This window comes from Hippocampus zosterae, chromosome 7, assembly GCF_025434085.1.
Source record: "Hippocampus zosterae strain Florida chromosome 7, ASM2543408v3, whole genome shotgun sequence".
Taxonomy (NCBI): Eukaryota; Metazoa; Chordata; class Actinopteri; order Syngnathiformes; family Syngnathidae; genus Hippocampus; species Hippocampus zosterae.
The window spans coordinates 6,953,681-6,970,916 of NC_067457.1; the positions used below are offsets into that span (position 1 = coordinate 6,953,681).

General features: G+C 43.5%; 2 protein-coding genes across 4 annotated transcripts; one reads left to right on the plus strand and one right to left on the minus strand.

The window, feature by feature from the left end:
- The first annotated feature begins 891 nt into the window (after positions 1-891).
- Positions 892-9,575, plus strand: csnk1db (casein kinase 1, delta b). 3 transcript variants are annotated; one of them, XM_052070514.1, is made up of 10 exons: positions 892-1,345; positions 2,696-2,806; positions 3,128-3,276; positions 3,925-4,153; positions 4,263-4,433; positions 4,560-4,708; positions 5,165-5,327; positions 5,551-5,684; positions 6,210-6,275; positions 8,157-9,575. In XM_052070514.1, the coding sequence occupies exons 1-9, from the start codon at positions 1,270-1,272 to the stop codon at positions 6,258-6,260; spliced, it is 1,233 nt and encodes a 410-aa protein (XP_051926474.1). In that variant the 5' UTR covers positions 892-1,269; the 3' UTR covers positions 6,261-6,275; positions 8,157-9,575. The 3 variants fall into 3 exon arrangements, with proteins under 3 accessions (XP_051926474.1, XP_051926475.1, XP_051926476.1); XM_052070516.1 differs by having other exon boundaries at positions 893-1,345; positions 6,205-6,275; XM_052070515.1 differs by lacking the exon at positions 6,210-6,275.
- A 189-nt stretch (positions 9,576-9,764) lies between these two features.
- On the minus strand, positions 9,765-17,046 carry slc16a3b (solute carrier family 16 member 3b). Its single transcript, XM_052070487.1, has 6 exons — positions 16,880-17,046; positions 13,808-14,064; positions 13,566-13,709; positions 12,298-12,905; positions 12,041-12,221; positions 9,765-10,964 (listed from the first exon to the last, which is right to left on the minus strand). The coding sequence occupies exons 2-6, from the start codon at positions 14,028-14,030 to the stop codon at positions 10,657-10,659; spliced, it is 1,464 nt and encodes a 487-aa protein (XP_051926447.1). The 5' UTR covers positions 14,031-14,064; positions 16,880-17,046; the 3' UTR covers positions 9,765-10,656.
- Positions 17,047-17,236: the final 190 nt, after the last annotated feature.

The window sequence follows — 17,236 nt, forward strand, 5'->3', positions numbered from 1 at the left end:
CACAACCTGGAGGTGAGGGCATCGGGTGTCCTCCCTGGGCCTCATTGCATTGCTACGTGACAGAGCCCTACATCAGCATATATGCAAAAAGCATGGTACATGCAATAAGTATCTGATACACATATTGCATACAAAAGACATACAACATACAAAAAAAGATTTGGTTTTAAGATGAAAATATTGAATTGTAATGGTTGATTTGCATGGCTATAAAGTGTCTGATTTGTTAGTTTGCATTCAAGATGGACTGTGAACGATCCTTTTCACGAATATCTTTCTTCCTTGTGTTTGAATTATTTCTTGATTAACTATCAAATAGCGTTAAACCTTTAATCCTACGGGATTTAAACGCAGCATGTGCACGACATGCAGAACGTTGGAGTACACGTGCCAGTTAGTTATCCAATCTGTGGAACAACAACTTGGCCATGTGAGCGGCCAAGATCATTTTTCTGATTGGCCCCCCCTGCAACCAATGAGAAAAATCTACAGCAGCTGACAATCGGTCAGCCAATCAGAAAATATACAACTGGAGGCTGTGGCTCCAGATTTGGGCAGGACCAACATGGGCGTATGTCCTCGCAGGTCTTATGCCCATGCAAGATAGGGCGTTTCCTAAGAAAATAAATTCGTCTTTAATCACCATGTTGTTAAAGAATGAGTAAGTCTTGCTTTTTATTCGAATTAAAATGCCCCATGTCCAACATCCGCAGTCTCTTATTGTATTTAAAGCAAGTACAGATTGCAAAGCCACCCATAAGTGCTTGTTCTTTTTACATCATCGATTAAACAGAGCGACATAATTGATAAATAATGAATATCATGGTCCGGTAAAAGATTAGAGTAATTTCCATATCTGCCAGTGGTTGCTAGGGGAAGTGACGTCACTGTCCAACCCGCTTTCACGACGAAGAAAAAAAACTTGCCTAACGATTAGAGGTGAGCTGGACGAGTACTGCTAAACGATTAAATCCATCTCAATCCTCTTGTTTTTTTGTTTAAAATGACTTTTCAAAAGTAGAGAACACTAACTACGTGTTTTACGCTGTCGATTGATACCAAAATTATTGGTCTCCGGCTCTCAGACAAGGAGAAAAGGGATGGTGAATTTTGGATTGTACAGAAGGAACCGATTCCGGGGAGAGAGACATTGAGAATTGGTGGCTTGTCAACCACTTAAGGCAGGTCGTCAGATAAACAAAAAGTGGAAGGTTTAGTAGATTTAAGGCAAAGGAACACAATTACAATCACAATTTAGTCAGCGACAAGATGGAACTTCGAGTGGGGAACCGATACAGACTAGGAAGAAAAATCGGAAGTGGATCGTTCGGTGATATCTATTTGGGTAAGTAACATATGCATAATTGTTTGTGTTTTCATCTTGTTTTTTCGTGTTGAATATACTTGACGTGTCCCCCGCATCGACGTGACACGAGCAGTCGTTTCAAGAGCTATCGTCACTGTTGCTGATCTTAACCTTTGTGTTGAGATCAGCCGCTGTTTTAGCTAACAGTTCTAGTTCCGATCTAGTGTTCATCTCTTTGACTCATAGCCATCATCTGAAAATGTGGTGTTGAAAAACACAATTGGAGTTAAATTAATCGAATTACTGTTCATTTTTGGCAATGCTATCTAGACAGTTTTTTTTGGGGGGGGGGGTCAGTAGAATATGTTACGTCAAATGAATTGGACAATCAAGCTGACTTCTGGGTTGTGGTTAAGAAGACCCACCCAGAAGTTCCTGTTTATCCGTTGCTACCAGCTTCTCGTTTTCAGTCGAGTCGGTCGACAAACAGTTGGCCGTAGTTACACAATACAACCCCCATAACCCGTCAGCACGGCGAAGGCCACGGTCTCATCTTTCTAGCTGTGATGCCTCTGCAAATGCAAGCAGTTCAATTCGTTGCTCTCGAATTTCTCAGGACCCTTATCCACATTTTATAATTGAATGATTTAAGGTCGTTTTCTAGTAACACACTCGTTGCGTGTGGTGGCTTCAATCGTGTTCTACACTAAATTTCAGTGAGCGGTAACGCTAGCATTTCATCTTTCATTTGACTCAAGAGGTCTTTGTCCAAATGCATGCATGTCGCCGATTTGTCTCATTCAAGTACATATGATAATTCTTTATACCTCGATGATGAGCATATCTAAAAAGCAACAGTGTGTTCGTCAGAATTGATTAATCCTTCATTTTGAGCCTTTGGCTTGGCTGGAAATGACATTGCAGCGCAACAGGAGCTCAACATGCATGACAATAAAAGATTGTAGACTTTAGCATCGATTACTCCTGCAAGCCTCGCAAGGGCTGCACTGCCTTTGCTCCTGGGTTGAACATTGACCGCTGGAGGCTTACATGCTATCCCAAAAAAGGGCCGCATGACATGTATTGTAATTTGGCATTTGAATTGTTTGAACACATTTGATGCGCATATTTCTGATACCCTTGTATGGTCTCATCACCCCGAAAAAATCCAACATTTGTTCCCACACATTGATTATATCTTTGGCAAGCTGACTGTGAGTAGAAAATCTTATAAATAGACGTGTGAGAGGTCAGTAATAACATCACTGCAGTTTTTGTTTGTTTTTGAGGTACCGGTAGTTGTATATATTATTTATTTTGAAACTTTCATGTTGATGAAAAAAATGCTTTGGGTTCACAATGTGTGTACATGTGCATTTCCAATTTTAGGCACCGATATTTCTGTGGGCGAAGAGGTTGCCATTAAGTTGGAATGTGTGAAGACCAAGCATCCCCAACTGCACATCGAAAGCAAGATCTACAAAATGATGCAAGGAGGAGGTAAAGTCATGGAACCTTTTCTCCTATCTCAACAATATTTGTGATTCCCAGTTCACAAAATCGTAAATTCTAGCATTTGGTGATTTTACAGTTCAAACTATCGAGAGACTCGATTGTCAACATTTTTGGGGCGAAATAAAGCAACTATGGATGCAAGGTGGTAAAATGGTGTAATAATCCAAAAGTATGAATTTCAGACTTTGCCATCTAATGTCCAAGCCACACAATGAACACATATTGACCTTCCAATTTGTTCCGATTCTCATATTTTCAATTTTGTTCTCTGCTATAGACACCTGTCTCCTTTTGTTGTGCTTGTAGTGGGTATTCCGACCATAAAATGGTGTGGGGCAGAAGGTGACTATAACGTAATGGTGATGGAGCTGCTGGGGCCCAGCCTGGAGGATCTCTTCAACTTTTGCTCCCGCAAGTTTAGCCTCAAGACGGTCCTCCTCCTTGCTGATCAGATGGTGAGATGACTGACATGCCTTCGCCTGGACTAATTTCCAGACAGTTGCTCGCGGATTCTATCGCCCACTTCTTGCTTGACTTTTTTTTTTTCTTGCTGCGCTCATGCTGCTTTTCCTCGTTATGTTGAAACGATTATTGACACCACTGCACCCGAAATAAGCTCGGGCAAACATCTTCACCCATTCTGTGACCAAAAAAATTAGGAGACAAGACTGTTGTAAAGACAGACTGTGCACACATTCTTTTGATGACAGGCAGGGTTTGTGGCCTGACTTTAATGTAGGTGCGCCTCCCAAATTCAATGCATTCTTCTGCGGATCATGCTCAGACAAGTTTTGGGGCAATTGTTTTGACAGTTATTGTATAATCAGTCCAACTTGGTAGAAATGTTGTTCTTGTTAGCTTTTTATTTCAATTTGTAGGTTGCCCATCTCACCCCCCCCCCCCCCCCACCCCCCAAAAAAACCATGACGAAGAAATATCTGCTGTCCATGAATTGTTGGAATCTCTGCGACAACCTAATCTGCCACCGTCATTTGCTGAGTCTTCTAACATTTTGGGAGCGAGTCATGTACTGTTGTTATTGCCTTTAATAATTTTTTTCCCCACAATATATTAATATAATGTCATCCTTTTTTTTACGACAGATCAGTCGCATCGAGTACATTCACTCCAAGAACTTCATCCACAGAGATGTGAAGCCTGACAACTTTCTGATGGGGCTCGGCAAAAAAGGCAACTTGGTCTACATCATCGACTTTGGCCTGGCCAAAAAATACCGCGACGCCCGCACTCACCAGCACATCCCGTACCGCGAGAACAAGAACTTGACTGGAACTGCAAGATACGCCTCCATAAACACTCATCTGGGGATTGGTACATACTCACGCAAATGGAACATGCTCCTTTACGAAGTGAACATGTTTGGACTTGCCTAAAACGTAAATGGAAGTTGAACACTTTTTTTTTCTGCCATCCTCTACAGAGCAGTCAAGGCGTGACGATCTGGAGTCCTTGGGCTACGTTCTTATGTATTTTAATTTGGGCTCCCTGCCTTGGCAAGGCCTCAAGGCTGCCACCAAGAGACAAAAGTATGAACGCATCAGTGAAAAGAAAATGTCCACCCCAATCGAGATTCTATGCAAGGGATACCCATGTGAGTCAACTTCTTGGATCATTTGCAATAGTTTTTTTTTTTTTTTATTATTATGATGGTTTTTTTTTTTTTACGGTTTGTGAATTATTAGGCCTCGGCTAATAGTAGTTGTTGTCTCTGCCGCAGCTGAATTTGCAACCTACCTGAATTTTTGCCGTTCCCTCCGCTTTGACGACAAGCCAGACTACTCGTACCTGCGACAGCTTTTCCGGAACCTTTTTCACAGACAGGGATTCTCTTATGACTATGTGTTTGACTGGAATATGCTCAAGTTTGTGAGTATTACTTGACCAATTTTATTGCATGAATACGTTTTGGCATGCAAAAAGGTGCTTTGCTTCCTTTGGTGTGTGTGGCAGACATGCCAGTGCAATTTTTCATTTCTGCCTACGGTAGAGCCATTGTAGCTGAGATAATAATGCACAAATGTTGTTTTTATTTGAATTTTGCTTGGTGCGCGTTTTTTTTTTCTTTCTGTATTCTGTAACTTTAATGCAGGCCAGCCGCTTTTTTATATTAACTCATTCACTCCCAAAGACGTTTTTATACGTCAATTCAGACTTGGTCCAGAATTGGCTGGTACTGAATGAGTTAGTAGCCAGATGCTACTGATGTTAAATAACATCATTCCACATCAAATTCCAACATCAAATTATTATTCCAACTTGTGTTCAGGTCATAGCCCGGATTTGTTGGTGTGATTTTTTTCTGACGAACTCTGTTTTGAACAGGGAGCCAACCGAGCGGCAGAAGAGGCGGAGAGAGAGCGCCGCGACCGAGAGGACAGGCTGAGACATGGCAGGAACCCGGCGACCAGAGGAGTACCCGCCGCATCGGGAAGACCTCGCGGGGGCCAAGACGGAGCCCCGCCGCTGACACCCACTTCACATACAGGTTTGCAAATGGTCACTCGGTTACTAATGCGTCGTTCACACCGGCTAGCAAAGTCATTTTAATGGTGCTGATAGGAATTGCGCTGGTTGAAGTTGACCCCGGAATTTACATGCTTCAAAAGTAGTATCAGGTGTCGGCCAACTGCAATGTGGGAGTTCCAGACGTCAACATTTCTTGTTTACTGGTACTTGGAAGTTGTTGAAGTTCCCCCTCTAATCTTTAGCGTCTCCACGTCAAGCATCCGGCATGGAGCGTGAGCGAAAAGTCAGCATGCGACTGCACCGCGGCGCCCCCGTCAACGTCTCCTCCTCGGATCTTACTGGACGGCAAGACAACTCGCGCATGTCCACCTCACAGGTACAAGACCCTTGACTTGATTCCTGCTCATTGAGATTTTTCAAGCACATATTGCAGGAGTCCCCATTTTGATGCCGACCCTCTTCAAACATGGGAAGAGCGTTATTTTCATCTTTTGTTGAAGAACTAACCATCAAGCAGATATGGTTGCCCTGCCCACTGTGAATCGTGGCACGGGGTAGCTGCTGTGTGTGCTGCTGATCGCCATGAATCACAAAAAAAAGAACAACTGCATGTCATGCAAGTGAATTAATCACACGTCTCTAAATTCTGTCTGCCGCTGTAATGGAGTTGAGCTCATTGTTACCGAACAACTAATCAACTGCTACGTTAGAAAACACGTTGGAAAAGCTTTAAAAAAGCCCATCAAGCGAGTTCCCTCCACTTTTCTTGTGCAGCAACTTGGACCTTGTGTTGAGGTGCTGCTCTTTTCGTCTGTTTAACCCGTAGTGCAGTCACTCCATGACAAGGTGTCTGACTTGACGTATTGGGCCTTGTCTCTCCCTTCCCCCAACCTCAGAATAGCATTCCCTACGAACATCACGCCAAGTAGACGCTCGCCACATACTTGTGTGACCGTGGCAACACTGGGTGAGTTCTAAAGCCCCTGTAAGCACCAGGAATGCATTTATCCATCTTCCAGTTCGACACTGTACTGCCATAACTCATTCAGTACCAGCCAATTCTGGACCATGTCTGAAAAGACGTTTAAAAACGTCTTTGGGAGTGAATGAGTTAAAATGATGCTCCTCATTCAAGCATATTTCTTTCCCGCACTTTTACACAAATCTCCGCTATTCATTCTGAATAGTGGAAGATATGTAACTAAGACCAAGCAAATTTTCTTTGATCAAACCTTGCCTCAAGTGCGAACAAGGCAGCCAGTAAATGCGTGTAGAATAGACTTGATGCGTCTGAGGTCAAAGGTTGCAGTCATGAGAGCTGGTCTGGATAATGCATCACAGTGTGCACCATAGTCCAAGAATGTAACACCCCCCTCTGCCCCCTCAATTGCCTACTGAGTTCCGAAAAGAATATCCTTTTGAAAAGCTTTGTCTTTCTGGCTTGTTGCTTGCACTGTTGGTTTGATGCCACATACAGCAATATATTCACTGGCCCAAAATGGACTCCTTATACCCCACCCCACCCCACCCCAGTATGGCTTGGTGCAGTTGTGGGTTTCTGATGTTGTTTTTACCTGCCAAAACCTGCGTCCCTGCATCCCCTCTGTGATTTTTTTTTTCTGACCCCGTAACACTTGCACGAGATTAAGCTACTTGTTTTTGCATCTCAGCTTAAAGCTTCCTCATGGCTCTGGCTGAAGGCACGCCATCCAGTTGTTCCGACACCTAGTGCGCTGTGTTTTTCAAAGGAAAAGGGGGGGTTTAGGATGTTTCGGGGCGTAAGCTGCACCTTCGCCAAAGTGACAACCCAAGTGACACACGCGCGCACACACACTGTGTGTTGAGTAATGACTGGATGGCTGCAAACTTTTTCTGCTGGCTGTGAACTAATTTTACAGGATGCCAACCTTTTACTTGTATTATGTGGATTTTTTTAAATATTCAACTGCACAACAGATTGGTTTTGTTTGTTATATTATTGCAAAACATTGACGGATAACAATTACACTAGATCCTCGCTTTAAGATAAAGTTGCATTCTTATGACGCTGGTGTAACCCCAAAGTCACAACACAGGGTAGTCTGAAGAACCCCTGTAACCTTTACAAAGTAACATTTTTTTAAAGTCTATTAGGAGTTTAAAAAAAAAAAAGAATCAGTGCCAAAGTTCGAATTCTGTCTTTGGATCTGATCTGCAGCTGATGCTTTTTAGCTTTTTGAATTGCAAACGCTTTGAGGAGTGGTAATGAGCCAAACTGCCAGCAGAGGGCAGCAGTTCGCCATTTTAGAAGTGAGATGAGGGGAACGAGACTGTCTTGGCTCCTTCGGTGACTGACACCAGACAAAGATCAGCCGATACCGATGTTGTGGGAATAGAGACCACTAAAACAGGCTGGATAGGAGCTCCCGAGGACCAGACCCTGTGTTTGTCCAAGTAGCACCTGCTCGAAGCAATTTGATTCCGGCGACGCTCTACAGATTTGGCCCCATCTACGCTGACTCAGTTGAAAACTCACATTCCGCTTGACCGCAGTATTATCTCATATCCTCGTTTAGCAAATGTTCGAAAGTGTCTTGTCGACTACGCAGCTACTGTATTTCCGTGTTTGTTGAAATGAGACCGCTTTGCCTGCTGGTTGCATCTGTGATTAGCTGAATGTGCTTGGTCAAAGGTGACATAAGCAATTATTGAGCCTGATTTTTCACTACCGACCACCTTATCAAGTGGCTCTAAATAGTATCCGAGTCCATTCTTTAAGGGGTGTCTTCAGACCCCACGCCCCAAATCTGCTCCAAATTGTATCACGCCTCGCCTGACACTCCTTTTTCCTTTCTCTTTTTTCCTCCAGATGGTGTCAAGCGCACTGCCTGCTATCCTCCATCCTCTCGTTCCTCGATGAGCCAGTATCACGCAGCCACGCAGTCTAGTCTGCGTTCACTGAGACACGAGACAGACTCTCAAAAGTACTATTGCCACTCTGAATTACTACTGCATCAGCTACCACGGGGAAGCCACTTCACTTCGACCGGCTAATTGGAAGTGCTTTCTTACTGACTGCTCTCAGTACTCTCACCTTGTTGACTTTTGTCCCCTTAGACCACACCCAAGCCGCGTCCTCTTTTGGTTTTTGTGTCTCGGTCTAAGTGTTGGACTTTAGGACTGTTTTCTGTCCACTTTTGCGGAAGACATCTGGACAAGCTGCACTGCCCTTCCCCAAGCCGGTCACGCGTTTTTTTTTCTTTTTTCGAAGCATGCCTAAAGACAACGATTGTGTCCAGGGCCATCATGGCAACTTCTTTGTTTTTTTTTTTCCAAGTGTAATCGACAAACTCTCTCTGAATCCCACTACATACTCAGTTTATGGCCCAATGTCTTTACCGTCTTGTCACACTCATCAATGAAACGTCGTTTTTTTTGGGGGGGGGGGGGTATCCATTTAAAGGGTGTGTATGATTACACACACACATCCAGTGAATGTACCAAACACGTTTTGGTATTTCAGACGCAGGAGGCTTATGTATTCTCCCTTCATTTTCAATACATAGTTTTTGTCAACTGTGCAGTGGGCCCTGTTCGCTTTCTTAGTGTCGGCCAAAACTGCACTTTATGAAAGGTGGCGAGCGCTTCATTTGACACTGTTGACCATATTTCTCTTCACTGTGTCCAGATACATTTTTTGCGTCGTCTCCTTTGTATTGTTTTTGAAGCTGTGAAATGTAGATGTGTAAATATATCTTTTTTTTGTCTTTTGATTTCCTTCCTTCTTGGTTGGGGATCCGAGCATTATTTCGAAAGCTTTGCTTTAGGAGGCCTGCTCTGCGGCAAGGTTAGGCAGCCGTAATTATGTGTAGCATCTGCTCGTCGGTGTGCGTCCTGTCACCCGACCCCCGCACCCGTCCGCCCCTTTTTGTCACAGAGCAGTGCTGGTCGCGGGCACTGTACTGAATGTGGCCAACTCTTTTTGTTTGTTTCTTCATACACTTGGTTGTCAGGGGTACTGACTGAGTTTTTTGGTGTGTTTGTGTGGGTGTGTTTGTTATTTTTTTCCTCTATCCCACCCCCTTCAATTCGAATTTAATTGTGTCTTGGACGTCTGGCTGCGAGTAGCCATTTCTGTTGAAATAATGCCCAGTAGTTTTTGATTTTGAAACTTCTTTAGTCAGCGAGTTGAAGAAAAATTAGTCAATGGGCCAGCAACTTTTGTTCTCACATTTATATTTGCCACTGTATTTGTGTACCTAAATTGTAAATAAATTACCTCCTTGTATCTTTCGTGCCATGGCTGTCCGCGACGGTCTACCTGAACCAACGTTGGGGTACTGTTCAAGCTGCAAAAACTGTATGAGCTTATCCAAGTACGATAGTTGAAACCAGACAACTCAAAAAAGAAGCATAGATAGAAATGTCTCTTTCCGTGTGGAACTTACTCCAAAAAAAAAAGTCCAAGCAGAAAAGATACACGTATAGATAATTTATTTTTCAGAGTACAGTACAACAAACATGTATTGTCACGGTGCTTCAGCCAAAATAGATTTCACTGCATGTTTGTTGGATTCACAAATCATTTTTAGAGGAAGCAGACATCACATTTATTGAACCTGACACGCCACGTCACTCTAGTTGTGCAACATCATAAAGAACAAATGAAATGGACATAAATCACTGCTGAAATGATAACGGTAAAATCATCAAGCAGCATCGAGTCTAAATAAAATGAACGTAAGGTCTAAATATTACATTTTGCAGCATGTGCGGTATTAGAGCTTTGCTTGGGGAATGTTATTGAGTTCGGCGTGTCCCATTAATATTGTTAAACAAAAATGAAATGTACTTGTGGTTTAAAAGAAAAAATGGACATCAAAGTGTATATTGGGACTTTCCCAATACATGAAAATCATCATGGTCCGTGTATTTGAAGAGAATGAGTGGTCTTTTTTTTTGGGGGGGGGGCTCTTTTAAGGAAAAGGCAATATTTACTCCCCCCCCCCCCCCCATATCATGCATATTTGGTTTGTTAAGCGTAGCGCTTAGTGTTCGGCTTAGTGCTTTTTTTTTTGTGAGCCCCTACTTAGCTCAACAAGATGAGCAAATTATTCAAGTGTGAGGCAGTGCACTCGTACAAAACTGCAAACTATTCATAAAATGCCCTTGGTGTACAGCTCATGAGGTGGCGGGAGCGGAGTAAAAGCAAAAAGATTTCAGAGAAATTCTTGTTTAAAATTGGCAATCCTACGACGATATTGAGGTTAAATGCCAATTTACTGCCCAACTTCCTTCCTTTTACTTTGATCGTATTTGACATTTTTGTGTTCCTCCTCTTAATACTGATAGTCTCTTTCATTACATTTTTATAATGACGATTCCTCCCCACCGCCCGTCTGCTCATTGTTCCCAGCTGCATTCAAATTGTCAGCTTTCCCGTTGTGTTTACCCCTTTCTTCCGCGTCCCGCGGCTCCCGCGGGCCGTCTCTCTCATCGCCTACGCTCCCCTTCACTGCAGCCGTCGCGGCCATTTCGAGCTTTGCCTCCGGCTCTTCTTGTTTCCTTGTGATGCACAGGAAGTTCCCCAGGGCGATCACAATGGCTGACAACGTAACCTCGCAGCCCGCCAACAAGAAGACGTACATGTACTTATGGGTGGCATCCAAGAGGCGACCTGGAGGAAGAGGACGTCAGCCTACGTCACTTAAGGTACTTTACCGGCACCATATCGACGCCATATTTTTCCGATGCTTTTTCATCAAATCTAAAATATTTGTATCCTTTGACAGGACGGTCACAATCACTCAATATTTTTTTTAGGATTTTAGTCAAGCAAATCCTTCACTACATGGTGTCAAAACGATCTTAAATCCTGTGAAAACAGGACCCTTGTGTATTTTATGTCGTCCTGTGCAGGCGCGTGCACAGATAGACCCCGAGTGGTGACTATGAGGAAAGTGCTCTTGACCTTGAGCCCCTTTTTCTTTATCACTCCCAAAAAAAATCCTTCTCTGTCATCACCACCCCCCTCAAAAAAAAGAGGATTTTGACATCAGATGATGGGTATTTATTTGAGTAACCCCCCCCCCCCTCTTCTATTTGAAGAGGGGGTTGTTGACTTTTGACATTGTGTTTGGCTTCCCGTCACCTCCTTACTCCACATCAACTTATTTCAATACCATTCATTCATTCATTCATCTTCCGAGCCGCTTGATCCTCACTAGGGTCGCGGGGGGTGCTGGAGCCTATCCCAGCTGTCTCCGGGCAGTAGGCGGGGGACACCCTGAATCGCTTGCCAGCCAATCGCAGGGCACACATAGACGAACAACCATCCACGCTCACACTCACACCTAGGGACAATTTAGAGTGTTCAATCAGCCTGCCGTGCATATTTTTGGAATGTGGGAGGAAACCGGAGCACCCGGAGAAAACCCACGCAGGTCTGGGGAGAACATGCAAACTCCACACAGGGAGGCCGGAGCTGGAATCGAACCCGGTACCTCTGCACTGTGAAGCCGACGTGCTAACCACTGGACTACCGGGCCGCCTATTTCAATACCAATCAATACCAAAAGTTAAATAAGTATTCTGCCCCGTAAACATCTGCGCACGAGACTTAGTATGTGGAACTCAACTCAAGTATTCCAAAACATAGTTAACTCATTAACTCCCAAAGACGTTTTTAAACGTCTTTTCAGGCTTGATCCAGAATTGGCTGTTACTGAATGACTCAAGAGAGAATTCGCTTACCTGCTCCGGGAGGTCCCACCAATACAGCTATGGCTTCCATCAGAAGCACAAGGCCGATGGCACTGGAAAACTTGTCCGTCCCCACAATAGCCATCAGGACCTCAAATTGTAGAGCTCCCACCATGCCGTATGACATGCCAAAGAAGATACAGAAAACCACCAGGCCCCCATAGGTGTTTGCCTGAATTCCGAGACAAGAGGTGTTCAAAGATGCCCGGCGTCCGTTCAATATCCCGATCGAAAGCCTTTCTCCTTACCTGTGATCCGATGAGATCAGTGATGCCGTTGAAGATCATCGCAAAACTGAACAGGTAGACGCACCTCGGCCGTACCCACTTTGTACCTGCAACGATTCCGGACAGAGGACGAGCAAACATATCTACGAATCCCAGAATGGTGAGCAGCAGTGCCGAAGTCGTGTCCTCGTAGCCGAGTCCTTTAGCGTAGTTGACCACGAACACGGGGGGCACAAACAAGCCCAGTACCATAATCGAGGCCGCGACGGTGTATATGACGAATCCTCTGTCCTTGAACACACTGAAGTCCAGCAGTTTTTTCTTTGGCCGTAGCTTCTTCTCCTCTTTAGCAGTAAGAAGGCCATCCTCCAATTCCAGATGTTTCTTTGGCGGCAAGAGGGGCCTCATGAGGGCACCGCAGGCGCAGCAGTTGAGCAGCATCCCCCCAAGTATGAGAAAACCACCCCTCCAGCCATACTGGTACTGCAGAATTTGTCCCAGGGGGGAGAGACAGCACAGAGCCACGGGGCTGCCTGCGGCTGCCAGGCCGTTGGCCAAAGGTCGCTTCTCACTGAAGTAGCGATTTAGCATGATTAGCGATGGCTGGAAATTCAATGCCAGGCCCAAACCTGAAATGACAAGAGGGCAGTGTTACAGACATAATTGAGAACCACGTGACTCCCAATGGGATCAACGAGAGAAAAAAAACGAACTGTTACATAAGATAAGAGGGCTGTCGTCCAAGAACTGGAATATTTGTCGTGAGTGAGAATCACAATCAATGTAGGGTTTATGCCAAAGCGGCCCCTTTAATTAACCAAATCCTTTTAATATTGTTGTAATGGTTAATACACCTGTTCGATCGAACTTTGTAAACTTTTCACGTATTTTCACGTTGGCCATATATCAAAATGTCACCTTTTATTTCCATTTTCACCAAATGGAAAGGCTGAATTGATCTGCAATTCACCATTTTCTCCACTAGGTCGCGCCACTTCACTACGATTGTACAGTATTTGAGTACTGTACGCTTTGCTTGAAAATACACAGCAATACACAATGGGATTTAAATTCGAAGTTCTACTTTGTTTTCCAAATTACTTTGAGTACTCAGCCAACTGGACAATGCGGCAGTATTTCACAAAGTAATCGTTGCACAACAATCAAAGTACATGAATAAATACTTGTTTGGCAACAGTCGGCATTCAAAGCTTTTTCACTTAGCTTTTGCCTTGATTCTCATTATGTCGAGTCGTCTGCCTAATGCAGACGTTCTGCTGGAACTCTACCTGTAATGACACCGATGCAAAGGTATATGTGGATGATGCTGGTTGCGAAGGAAGCTAGAACCATTCCCAGTGAGGCAAATAGTCCTCCGACCATCATCACGGGTCGGCAGCCGAACCTGTTCACCAATACACTGCACAGCGGACCTGGGGAGTGGGGAACAAAAACAATGAAATCCCACCAGTTTCATTACGGTATTATTACTGTATATTTAATTGCAACTCCGTGTGTAACGTGTGCTGACCTGTGCCATAGAGCATGGCAAGCAAAATGGATGATATCCAGGCGGTGTCACTGTATCCAACGTCAAACTCTCTGATTAACTCCTTGAAAAAGACGCTAACGGCCTTGGGGAAGGCGTAAGAGAATCCGGTGATGACGAAGCAGCCGACCAACACCGCCCAACCCCAGCCTCCATCGGGTGCCTTCACCCCAGTAGGTCCATCGTCCACCACCGCACCCCCCATTTTGTTTTCGGGTTGATGTGATAGTCGTCAGAAACTGAAAAAAAAAAAACATCCATTTAAAACACAGTTGTCTTCCTTTAAATGATTCTTAGTCACAATTAAGTTTAACTTGTTTACAGTGGATCTATTTTAAATCGTTGTGAATACTTGGAGGTTAGGATCAATCAATAAATGATGCTAAAATGGGAACATGGAGTCTTCTGTGGCATCCTCGTGAGCCACTTGGTTCTCCTACTGACTCTAATAACGACTCAACATGAGTCATCGTCCTGCAGTATATATGTTTTTATCAACTTTGCATTTTTGTTTCTCTATAGTCATTTTTGTATTGTTTCTATTCATGATTATTTTCTGTACAGGGTGTCCCAAAAATCACCATACACCTTTTTTTCTGTTTAAAATTCAGGTTGCACCCAAACAGACGTGAGGCCATCAGGATTTGACATCTTCGACCAGTTCCAGTTTTTGGAAGTATATCATTCCATTGCCCGTTGCGTAAATTTGACATTGGAGCAGCTTTTATACGCTTGCTGTTTCTCAAGAGGTTTTGCGGTCCCTACAATGCATGTTAGCAGCATTTTGAGAAGCTCTATGGACATCGCGCTGCTCCAACATTGGGTACAAATTATGCTATGAGAATGCAGTGTCCATTTTGAAATCTGTTTGAGACCCAAATTGCACAACATACAAAGATACACAGCTATGAACTGGAACTCTTTGTTTGGTAGCCGGGTGTGTTATGAAATGTATCGGAGCACGTGTTGACACCTGATAGGCCTATGTGGAATGTGTTTTATTGTATTCCTAGCTCCGAATAACATGCCAAAATAAAGCAGGCCAAACTCAATACATGTTAAACTGTCAACACAGGAATGCATTAAGTGATGATGTAATGCTGGAAGTCTTCTCACATTGTTGGGCAGAAAAGACACAAAAATCCAAAGAAACAAAAACACGGGCATTAATACTTCAATCCTCATCTAACGGAGGTCTTGCGAGGCAGCTGCTGTGTGACGAACATTCCTTGTACAGGTTCAGCTCGACAGTGCCCTATTCAGTCTTACTGTCAGCCTTGTGAAATGGCACATGGGATGTGTCGTCATTGTATTGAGACATGGAGAAACGTGTTTGAGCAATTTCTTGATAGTGAGAGCGAGACCAACTCAAACTTTAAAATCTGCCAGCTCGTTTGGGCGAATTCAATCCAAGAAAGACACAAGATCTACAGGGCCTTTAATCCAAGAGGGCCTTTGCACTAGAAAATGCTTGAAGTGTCATCAATTTCTGATGACCAAAAAATGGGACTAAAGTCAAACAAGTAAAGTTGATTACCGTACATAGGCGACCATATAATTTGTTTCTCATCAATATGTACCTTTTATATTATTCTGTATTGTGAGACACCCGCGCCCCTCTTATTTTATTTTTTGGCTCCCTTCCTATCAAAGGCACAGTGTCAGTGCCAAAGAAATATCAACACCATTACTAATTTAAGACCCTCTGCAGTACGCTGGACACAGACGCACACGCACACACGTGGATGGAACATTTCTCATCTCTAAAAGTCAGATGAAAGGACTCCAGATACCAACAGGCTTTATGTGTGCTACAGTTACAGAGTAAAACCATCGACATGTCTGTGCATTGACGTGTCCACCTACAAATTTACCTACCAACCTATCTATTGATCTCTCTACCGTTCTATGTCACAGGTGTCTGACTCAAGGTCAATGACCACATCACATTATGTAGCTCACTTAAACCAACAAATAAATGAACAAAAAAGAAATACGTTGTGTACTTTAACTCTATTCATTCCACATTTTCCACGACTTCTGATTTCAATTTCTATTTGTTTTTAACAATGATACGTTTAGGTGATTATTTCATGAAATTATCTTTTTATTGGGAACGAGCAGAGTATTTCTTTACTGCATAATTTCAAGCTCTCCTTGGCCCTTTTTCTCAGGTGACATTATTCAAACATTTGGTTTTCTCAGTCAAAGCGGCCGTCTGGGAGATCCATCATCCATCCGCTCGACCATCAACCATTCATCCAACCATCTACCCATTTATCAATCTATTACAGTCATTCGCGGATTGACTAAGGTTCAGAGAGTGCAAATACTGTCAAGAGCAACTCGCGCTACGTACCCCACTCACTGCTTCATAACTCGTAAAACACGGGGATCGGCGTTCTTCCATTCTTTTACACTTCAAGTGTGTTTGTGTGTGTGTGGCGGCGGGCAACGTATTTATTTTTTCGGATATATTGATATGGATCCAGGCGCTATTGACTCATTTCGTATTTTTTTTATAATTTTTTATATTATTTATATAAAAAAATGCGAATAGTTGTACTGACTATTCTGGGAGACTCCAGCTGCCTCGTCTACGTGATGGACGAGTGTGACGTCACATTGACGCTGCCCGGACGAAGCCGGCTGGCGTACGTGAGGAACGCGGCGTCTCTCTCCGGAGCATTATTATGAAATTTGAAATGCTTGATTAACGCATACTGCGGATTGCGGTAGGATTCTTATGTTATTCGGGCCCCTTGTCAGCCCTTTAAACACGCTTAAAAATACGTACTGAGATCGTGTTCCAAAAATGTAATGGTATTTTGGGCATCGACACGAGTACTCGGCTAGAATGGATTGTAACAAGTGCAGTGTATCCCGAATACATTTACACATCATGTCTATTTTTTATAATGTGTATAGTCTCTGTACCTGTTGCTTTTGCTTTAGGTAATCGCGCTGTTGCCATCGGCGGTAGACATAAAGGAGTCATATTTAAAGGTCAAACAGAAGAGGGGATGGGAAAAAAAGCAGAATCGCACACAGTACCTGAGGTGATGCTGTCTACCGAAGAGCCGCTGAATAGAAGACCATGTGAACGTGTTGTCGTCACTGGTTTTATAAACGGCGCTGCGCTGATGGGCCACCCAACTGGCACCTGTGTCACTACACTTACATCATTCGAAAATGTCCACGCCTTTTTACGTTGACTAAGCTGTAACAGAAATGGAGATCGCTATTTATTAAACGAATCATATTTCCTAATTTCTTGTTGGTATGTGTACTCACTTACAACGACCCAGAAGAATCTGCCTGGTATAAGAAGGATGGATGTGTTTTGTGTTTATGTATCTAAATATATCTATGTATATAGTTTTAGAATTTAATTTACTTTATACACACACC

Excerpts from the sequence above, each read along its gene's own strand:
- slc16a3b (XM_052070487.1), bottom strand. The coding sequence starts at position 14,030 with ATGGGGGGTGCGGTGGTGGACGATGGACCTACTGGGGTGAAGGCACCC. Across the intron at positions 12,906-13,565 it reads TTGCATCGGTGTCATTACAG|GTTTGGGCCTGGCATTGAAT; the intron begins GTAGAGTTCCAG and ends TTGTCATTTCAG. Across the intron at positions 12,222-12,297 it reads CTGATCTCATCGGATCACAG|GCAAACACCTATGGGGGCCT; the intron begins GTAAGGAGAAAG and ends CTCGGAATTCAG.
- csnk1db (XM_052070514.1), top strand. The coding sequence starts at position 1,270 with ATGGAACTTCGAGTGGGGAACCGATACAGACTAGGAAGAAAAATCGGA. Across the intron at positions 2,807-3,127 it reads CAAAATGATGCAAGGAGGAG|TGGGTATTCCGACCATAAAA; the intron begins GTAAAGTCATGG and ends TTGTGCTTGTAG. Across the intron at positions 5,685-6,209 it reads CGCGCATGTCCACCTCACAG|CATTCCCTACGAACATCACG; the intron begins GTACAAGACCCT and ends ACCTCAGAATAG.